The 10,051-nt window shown below is 34.2% G+C and overlaps 1 protein-coding gene across 5 annotated transcripts; it reads right to left on the bottom strand.

Annotated features, from left to right (window-relative positions):
* Positions 1-1,129: 1,129 nt before the first annotated feature.
* LOC121807812 lies at positions 1,130-9,802 on the bottom strand. 5 transcript variants are annotated; one of them, XM_042208147.1, is made up of 13 exons: positions 9,665-9,802; positions 9,333-9,434; positions 8,820-8,939; positions 7,279-8,109; positions 6,720-6,789; positions 6,565-6,638; positions 5,074-5,929; positions 4,692-4,990; positions 3,675-3,781; positions 2,735-2,882; positions 2,167-2,319; positions 1,848-2,007; positions 1,130-1,536 (listed from the first exon to the last, which is right to left on the bottom strand). In XM_042208147.1, exons 1-12 carry the CDS (start codon positions 9,704-9,706, stop codon positions 1,873-1,875), a joined length of 2,937 nt encoding a protein of 978 aa, XP_042064081.1. In that variant the 5' UTR covers positions 9,707-9,802; the 3' UTR covers positions 1,130-1,536; positions 1,848-1,872. The 5 variants fall into 5 exon arrangements, 4 of the variants coding, with proteins under 4 accessions (XP_042064081.1, XP_042064080.1, XP_042064082.1 ...); XM_042208146.1 differs by having other exon boundaries at positions 1,852-2,007; XM_042208148.1 differs by having other exon boundaries at positions 1,852-2,007; positions 7,291-8,109.
* Positions 9,803-10,051: the final 249 nt, after the last annotated feature.

The raw sequence follows: 10,051 nt of genomic DNA, 5'->3' as shown, positions 1-10,051 counted from the left end.
TTCTTGTATCGTTGAGATAATATTCATTTTTGAGTTGTTGAATGTTGATTGTTGAGATACTCTGATTTTATTCGAGCTATTCCCATTTGTTTCGAGCTATGGTCGAGTTGCGTTGTTTTCCCCTTTCTTTCCCGCTTCTTTAATCCCCCCCTAGTCGCGATCAACCGTGTTTCCTATCCTTAGAAAATGCGGGCGTGACAAGAGTTTAGTTTGTATTCCATTTATTTAGGTTAAAATTGAGATTTAATCATTTATTGCAATACTTTTTAATATAAAGAGTAGTGTAAATTCTCACATTATTCAAAACAAACAAGATGCATAAAATATTATCGTTATTTTAAGTGAAGTAATTTACTTTTTATACGTATATGTGGCGGGAAGTAAGAAATTTATTCTTTCTAATATAAAAAAATCATTTAGTCTTTGGAAATGTATATCAAGTTATGCTATGGTCTGAAATAAAAAGAAAGAAATAAACAGTCAACTAAAATGTGATTATTGGATAATTCAAATTTTCTAACTTGACTTCTCAAAGATGTTTTAAATTTTTATGATTTATTCATATATTTAATGTGGATATGTTTAATATTCCATATATTTTTTTCAAATTATTTTTTTATAAATTAAGCTATTAAATTTATATATTAATTTACCTTTTATTTGGATTAATGACTTGCATACCACTTTCAATAAACATCTTTACTCACACATATTTCCTTTATTTGTATATCTTATTCTAATTAATTCATACTCTTTGATCATTAGTCACACATCTTATTTTTGTCATTAATTTTATTATTTTTACTTCACTTAGATTATAAATTAAAATTGCATAAATGTTTCATTCACTGTGGAGTAGTAAATTCTTCATTTTGAGTGAGATAAGATAAGTACATTTCTGTTTTTTTAAATTTTCATATTTCTTTCAATTCTTATTTTCTATATATTTATTATATTTTATATTCATTATCTGAAACTCTTATGTCCCGTGTATAGCTCGGGTGTTAATACTAGTATTTGTAAAATTCAAGCTAAAAGTTACAATGGATAAAAATTTAGACTAGTATTATTATTTAAGAATAATCCTTAAAGTTACAATGGATAATAATTTAGACTAGTATTATTATTTAAGAATAATCCTTTAGCATTTTGACAGTATAAATACAAGCTATTCACAAATAAATCGAATCATAAGAATACTAACACCACAATCCTATGAAGATTGATAACAAACAAACGTAAATAGGTTTATACATATGCTATTATCACTTACAATTGACAAATAGAGTCTCGTGACCGCTGGCATCAATGCTCCTTGTGGCGTAGATTACAGCAAACTGTCTGGCGATTCTACTACCGGCAACTGTAACCGGTTTTCTTCTGCAATGCTAATGAGCTATTTTCATCAACTTTTTTAGTGCATATACGTAATGTTACACTTTTCACACGTACGATATTATGAAGGCCAATGTTTTCATCAATTAGAAACTCCAGTCCTTATGGAAGAAGGTTGCTGTTCTCTGAAGTATATTGCTCCTGTTGGCAAAAAAACAGTGTGTTAGAATTCAAGCACAAACTATATAACTAGATAACCTTGACGCTTATGAAGAAGGTAAGAGGATAATGGACATTGATTTCTTTGGTAATAGAGAAAGGGAAGGATAAAAATATTGAGATCACTCCAAATAGTTAAAGAAGCAAGAATTTATACAGTTTGGACAAGAGCTGGATTAGGCTCATCAATTGATATAGAATGCCTAATTAAATGTAATCAGCTTCAATGTAAGATACGTTTATGGTTTCAACTATTGCAACTAATTCAAATTGAAAAAAATAAAATGACGCACTTACGAGATATGACAATGGAAGAAATCATATTTCTTGACTTAATTCCATGGGTTCTAGGTGCCTTTGAAGCTGAATAGAAGGCGAATGCCGTGAATTCCCTTTCTCCTCCAAAGGAATAAGTTGTCCAGCAAATAAGCACTTTATGATCCAGTAAACCGACTGCATAAGATTCAAAAATCATGTGTCATTATCCCTGTGGACAGGACCATATTTATGCCCGGTTGATACTAGATCATTTATTTCCTAATATGTCCTTTTCATTTTCCAATTCAAATGAGAGTTCATTGCAGCATGAGACTGATGGCATCGATAACTAACCGTTACATGTATATTCTGGTCCATGGCACATTGTCTCAAGTGACGAGAAGCACAAGTCTCCTCCTCAGCAACAAGTACAGCCATTGAAATTCTCCCAGTCTCAAGAGTTTGTATCAAACCTTGCAGAGTTTTGAAAATCTGCCCACCACCATGCTGGCCAGGATACAGATCAAATAAAGGATAGAGCCATGAGTTTTCCGTCATGAAAATGAGCTAGCCAGATAGTATCTCAAAAAAAAAAGAATGGTAGCATCTTATCATACATGAGTAGATAAACCACATTCAAATTACTGCCAAATTATGAAGATGAACAGATTTATGCTGTTTAAACCTTATGGACATACTACGAGTAAACAGAAAAATGAAGGAATCTAATATCAAGAATGAATATATAATTGTCTAGGCAATGTTGTCCTTTAGTATATATTTCGGGCAATTATTTCCCCAATCCCACCATCCAATTTCACAGGATGTCGTCAGCAACAAAAGCATAAAAATTACAAGAATCCAAAGCTCTTTGGCATGCATATTGTTTCAAAATAACAGTATACAAGCATATGTATCATACCTTGAGAATAGTAGTAATGTTTGTAAAATATTTGGTCTTTCCATGAAGCATGACTCCTAGATTGTTAAAGACAAGAGAATGAGTGTTGTACTTGACAGCTGTATAAACTTGGTCATTTCTGCTAATATTCATGGGCAGGATCATGTACCTGAAAATTTGAACCATCAGAACATGATAAAATGAAAAAGCCAAAGGAAAATTAATAAAGAACCCATAAACAAATTCAAAAGAGACAAAGTTAAGAACCTTAACAATAAGGGATTGGTGGCACGTAGTAATTCATAGGATACATGTCAAATTGATTAAGATTGAGGGAAAAGATGCAAAAAGTTTATTAGTTACACAGCCAAAGCACCAAGTCCTATACCCTAAATGAAGAGGATAAAAGAAAAACCTTCTGTACATATAAAGATAAGGTATCGGATATTAAATAGCATGCTGCTTAATAAGATGGACCAAGTATAATTATGTCGACCGTTATTCATTGATAGGTGATAAGTGAGTGAGAATCTGCTCAAGCCATGTACAGAATGCATAGGTTTGTAAGGAAAGTTGAAGCACAGCCTCTTAAACCTTAAATGTTTAATCACTCGATGTGTCCATTGGTGGAATGTCAAAGTGCACACGAACCTAGATGCCTCTAATTTAGAGAAAATTGTCTAATAAATTAGCAACATTATTTTACCCAAAAGCTTTATTGTGCACAGAAGGCTTCCTATTAATTTAGAACATGAAAGATATTTTATGTCAATTTAATGATCCTACTTCGCTGATCATGCGTCTACTATAAATTCTCCAGGAGAAACAACTTTCAGGATCAGAAAAATACATATAGATGCAACAATCAAATGCATTTTTATTTAATAAGCTCAAGTATTTACCTAAAACTAAAAGAAACATGAAAGAAAATATTAGTCTTACCAACATATCACAAACATACCTGTTTGGCTGCACGACAAAACCTGCTGCAATGGAATCAATAAGCCAATTAACTTTGAGTACATATGCATTCACAGCACATCCATACAAAAACTTGAATGATTGTATCTGAGATAGCAAAAGAACAAGAATTAGACATTTATACAATGCAAGAGAATATTAGCAATTACTATCACCGTCCTTTAAAATTTTTAATGTACAATTGGTAAAGTAAGAAAGAGATAGAAAGAAAAAGTGATTGAAGTATTATTAGTGGATAATGGGTCTCACCTCATTAGAAAGAAAAAAGTTTCATATAATACAAAGTTTCTAATTTTAAGACACGGACGAAAATGGAAATAGTTTATATATTTAAAGAATGGAGGTAGTAGTAGCCATCTTTTAGGTGTAGAATAAATTTATAATACAATGTAAAAAGCAGCTCAATATTTATGAAGGGCAATATCAGGTATTGTAAAGTAGATACCTAATGTAGGAACATATTCCACTTTCGAATAAGACTTGTATGCCACGTATTAAATGTCAAAAGACAAAATAACATGTTTTGTATTCAAATAGTGGCCATTGCTCCCTATATTATTACTCAAACATTGCAACTAGAAAGAAATATCTAATACTCACAGTGTACAGAAACTAAGATGATGAAACGAAACAGAACCAGGTGCTGAGTCAGAAGTTCAGACTCAACTTTCGCTAACTCCTCTTCTAATTCCAATGCAGGAATATGAGCTACATTTAAAGTTACCAATTGTAGGAAAGACATTTAAAAAGAAGTTATGAGCCTCTTCGTATGTCATGATCCTTATAATTGCAGTTTTTCTGAGTTCAATAATTTCCCCCTCGACTCCTAGTGAAATGATTAATCTACAAACCAAACTTATGACCTTTGAAAGTTTATCTTCTTTACTTGATATTTGATGGGCAGCCTTCCACGACGGGATAAAAATTTGCGCAGAAAAATATATACATGCTTTATATACAGCTGAAGATTGAAAAAAACATTAAAGTCGGCTCTAACCTTCTTCAAACATAAAACAACTGGAAGGGCCCGAGATTTGGACCTAGAGCTTCTCTTTCCCTCTGCGTTTGCAGATGGAATTTGAGAGAGAACTATGCCACCATACTTTCTAATGAGACCATCAATTTCCTTTTCCTTTTGCTGAGAGAATCCAGTAAGCAAAAATTCCATATGCTGAAATATCAACCTTTTTTTCTTCTTATCCAAGTTCACTCTTAAATATCTGTCCATCTGTTGAGCTCTAGACTCAAGATGAGCACTAGGTCTAGTTAACCTTTTCGCAGCTCTGGTAGAATAGCCTGCAAAGATGTTAAAAGTCGTTAATATAGAACTATCAGCGACTCAAATTTATGAGTCATATGGAAGTAAGGGTTTTTCTTACAAGGTTTTGATGCAGTTTGCAACTTCGGAACTTTTTTGTTGTCTGGAATGTCCGTTTCCCTTTCAGAAAAGTGAACTCGTTTCCGCGTTGGTTGCTTTTGGGTACTTTGATTTTCACATTGTAATAGCTTTGACTGCAGTTTATCATAGGGCAAGTGCTTCACCAAGCTTTCTGGTTGTGTTTCTTCAACAAAATTTTGCCTACAATAAATAGAATCCTGGAAGTGGGATTCTGTTCTATGGCTAAATACAGGAGATAGACTTTGAGCAGTATTTTCTTTATTTAGAATTTGTAGATCAGCCCCAGCCTTCACCTCCATCAGAAATGAACATTTCTGATGACTATCTTTTCTAGAAAGCATTGTGTGGCTAGGCAACGACACACTATAATCCCTAAGAGCGGCTGATCGCCTAGAAACTTTATCCTCTGAGACATCGCTATCAGCTGTTTGCCTGGCAATATTTTCTTCTTCAGCTGGCATATTGTAAAAATAAGGGGTACCCAGCACATTATCTTTCTTAGATTCAATTGTAATAGGAACAACTGGGTCTCCATAGTTTAGATTTGGTAAGGAACACACATTTTCAGGAATACTAGATGGCACAACTGAGCAAAGGGGGTCCACCAAGGATGGACTTGAAGATCCTTCATCTTGAGAAAGCAACAAAACATCATTTGCTCCAGAGAAATTTTCACTGCGTATGCTCAGCTGAGAAGCTACTAAGGCCTGTTTATCATGATTCTGGACAAATGAGTTCACATCTGGAGCAGTATATGCAGATTCTGACAAAAAACTAGTTTGAGCAACAAAAGATTTTGGAATGCTGCATTTCTTAGTAGCACACTTCACTTCATTCTGCAAACATAATAAGAAATGCAAAAGAGGGAAGGTCAAAACTAACTTACAGATAAAAAGAAGAGATAAACAAACACACTAATCGTTTTTGAGAAAAAAAAAGAGATGACTCGTCACTCTCCTATTACCAGATTGTTGCTTCAGTTTTACCAAAGCATGTCTTAAGACTTTCAGTTCAGATTAGTTAAAGTTTTTCTTGAGGTTATTAAGAGCTTGTAGTTCTAATTCTATTAAGTTTATACTAGTAAATCATATACGTGTTACTAAAGGAATACCAAAAGAGAAATTGAGTTCAGATTAGTTAAAGTTTATCTTGAGGTCATTAAGAGCTTGTAATTCTAATTCTATCAAGTTTTTTACCAGTTACTAAAGGAATACCGAAAGAGAAATTCAGACGATTTATTCATGGTAAAACATATTACAAGGAACTACGTGAACACTGACAAAGTACAAAAAGTGCTTACGTGCTAAATAAATTACTTTAAACTAAAAAACACTTAGTCGAGAGGTTTCTTTAAGGTTGTGCAAAGTTGTTCCAATAGAAATTTTCAATCAAATTAATACATGTGTCACAAACCGTAATTTATTGATAGTAGTTTGATGAGACAAAAAATGCAACATCAACATTTACTTACATTGCTTGACCATCCACCAAGCCAGCGGCTCTGAAACCTTTGTTGAACTATATTTGGTTTACAATTATCGTTTTCTGCAAAGAGAAGAGAATTGACTAGTTGTGCTCGGAGTTGTTTTCAAACAAAATAGAGGGAATAGGAAAAAAGAACTGTACCCTTCATAATAGGAGAAGAGCTCACATAACTTTTATGTGGATTGCTTTCTGGTGTGAGTGTATTGGCTTCCTGAAGATTGGAGAAAACAGTAATCAGTACATTGTACAAAACTAAAGGTGCTGAATGTTATACATTGGCATTTGAAAATTTAATAAATAGTCAAATCACATTAAAACAAAAGGAAAAACTCAAATGCAATCAAAATTTATTTAAAAGTTATCTGGATCTTGTGAGGCAGGATAAGTTATATTGCCAGGGAAGCTTTCATTGCTACAGGCCTACAGCTACACCAAGTGCATGTGCATCGAGGATGTTTCACCAAAAAAATACTCAGTTACACTTGCATAATGTTTAATATGCATCTTGCCAACAATAAGCTAAAGGCAAAAAAATTGTGGGAACAGCCTATGTATATGAATTCTCATCTTAATATCAAATTGCTTAACTGTGTTCCTCCCCTGAACTTTACAAATCAATAGCCTGTCTAAAATGAAATGCATATGGTTTATTGAAAGATAGATGGAAAATTGTCAACAGATAAATTTGAATCAAGATTACATTCTTCCGAACCTCTGCCGCAACTGAAGGAAGGCAGTTTGCCTGAAAATTAACAGCCATTGAGAAATCATTGCAGTGTCCAGCATCAGTGCCCACATCACAAGATGGATTACAGTTTACAATCTCTTGTGGATCACCGCCACTATATACGGCAGCCAAAGCCTTTTTCAATTGTACGTCATTGTCAAAATTATAGTTACCTGAATTTTCACAATCGGAAGTACTTGTATTCTTGTGTTCAACTTCATCATTATGCTCAGATTCCAAAGTATCCTTAACTCGAGATACACTTAACTCATTTCCAGGCAACTCACTGAAGTGAATACCAGCATCTTCATACACAATTTCCATAGTTATATCATCCAAGTCAGATAAGTTATCTGTGTCACTTGTCATGGTAAATGAGTCGGGAAAGGTGCTTTCCCAAACTTCCAACCGTGCTTGCTTTAGCTTAAGAGAAGCTTCAAGTATAGCTGAAGCTGAGGAAGATTTTACAAGTGAATCACTGTTGATCAATTCATTAATGACCAGTGCTTCAGATGCTGCGATACAAAGCTCTACGGCATCAGATGCAGGTTCAGATAAATGTACATTGTCATTAAGCTTCAGCAGTTCGATCTTTTTATCATCCCTCTCCGACTCTTCCATTAGGGTGCAATTTACTGCACCAGAATCCGGATATGTACTTAAATTATCATCCTTCTGAACTTCTAAAGTTCCAATAGGTTGAGCCACAACAGGGTAATTAGTCTCTGTTTCACATGCATCATTACTTAGAGCTGCATTTTCTGAATCACTATCTGACGACAGACAAAGATGAAAGTGTTCCACCTTCAGAAAGAAAAAGACATAATGTAAGCCAGATTCTGTACATAATATATTTTCCACTGAGTAAAGAATGTACTATAAAGCATAGATTTCACATAATGGCCAAGAACAAGGTCCAAGGATACAGTCAAAAAGTGTGCAACAGCTTGTGGGACAATATGAGGAAAATAGCCACATTATGATTTCTCAGTTCAATAGTTACCAATGTTTCCTTGAACTTGTTTATTTTTCACTAGAAACTGCATCATAACTTCATAAACACAAACACTATTTTAGCATTATTTATGAAAAATAATATAATGTCAGACTTTATACGACTCTTAGTTACAGTCTAGAACATTTAGAATCACGAACAAACACTCTATTTATCATTAAGCTTAAGCCAGACAAGGGATATATACCTAAGATTTTCTAACCTTTTCAAGCAGCCTAAAAGAATGCCTCTTTTTTTAGGGCTGGTTAATGATGATGATGCATTATTACATAGATGCCATAACAGAGAAATAGAGGAAGAATAGGAGAATAAAAGTTTCTGTGTAGGATCATCATTCGTCATTAAATGCACACAAAGTCTACCTCTTTGCCGCTTTCTTAAAACAGATTTCGAACATAAAGATTGGGAATATAAAAACTCACAGTCACGGACAAATCCCCACCTATCTATTGCAAGGAAGGTAACGGAAACTGAATCCATTTTATCAGTAGAAACTTACATCATTAGCAGAATGAGCACAACTGAAGGGAGAACTATCAGTTCCAGACATAAATAATTGACCAATATCACATCCACCTTTGTCCCTCAACGAATCTCCACTGTTAAAGTCTCTAAATTCCTGTTAAATACATTCATGAGATTATGGCTCCTAGAGATACATTTTCGAGTAGAATATGAGATAAATAATTTTCACTCCATAAGAAAAAGAGATCTGGCATTTGTCTCCAGCAGAAACAACAAGCTGAAATTGGTTGTACACTACTTCATAAAGTTGCAACGAAACCATTTCATTCCTGTCCATGTATCAGCATTTCAATACTGACTGCCGCCTGATCGAACAAACCTCCCTATTGCAACAGCAACTTCAACAAATAGTATACACTTCACATAAAGTTGATCTATATTACTAATTCGAGCTAGCATTGACCAAATGAGAAACCAGTGAAAACACCTAGTAAATGCAGCACGAAGTTTAACAAAACATATAAGAGAAATTCTGCTTTCACCATACCTCAACCCGCTTCTCAAATGTAATGTAATCTTCCTCCATGGTCTCGGCATCCAACCATTCCTCATTGCATTGCTGAAGCCAGACAGGCAACCACGTATCCTCCTGCCATATGCCCAAAACAAGCAGTGAGTGTAGATTAATTCGTAGCCAAGACAAAGCGAAATCCCTCAGATTAGAAAGAAGCAGATCGAATTAGTACTTACTTATCAAAAACAGAAGCACGAATTCGACCATAGAGAAAAAATTTAAAAAATTCGCAGAGAACAATAAAAACATAGATTACAGCGGCGAAGCAAAGGGGAATGGAACAATTGAAAATAAATAAATCTTACCTCGGAGAATTGTGGAGGGCGAAAACCGGCTAATCTTCCCATAGAGTGATTTAGGCGAAAGATAGATTATTATGCCCTCGTAAAAGTGCAATTCCGGCGCCGGCAGTGCCTATTTGTTTGGCGCCAAGGGTATAGTTTCCCGGGAAATTGAAGTATTGAACGCCAGCGCCCATTTTATGTACATTTTCAGCAAACGAATTTAGAAACCAAATATGATAGAGGAAGAAGGCCCAGCCCAATAATCAATCTAATTTTCAATGTTTTTCAAAATTAAAGAAGAGGATGTAGGCCCAGCCCAACATCTAATTTTTTATTCATACTATAAATTACGCAATTAATTAAAATTGAGTGGAAAGTAAAATATTAGTAATTACTTAGTGGATGATA

Source organism: Salvia splendens, chromosome 6, assembly GCF_004379255.2.
Source record: "Salvia splendens isolate huo1 chromosome 6, SspV2, whole genome shotgun sequence".
Lineage (NCBI taxonomy): Eukaryota > Viridiplantae > Streptophyta > Magnoliopsida > Lamiales > Lamiaceae > Salvia > Salvia splendens.
The sequence above is the reverse complement of the archived record's forward strand: the minus strand, read 5'-3'. Positions and strand labels throughout refer to the sequence as shown.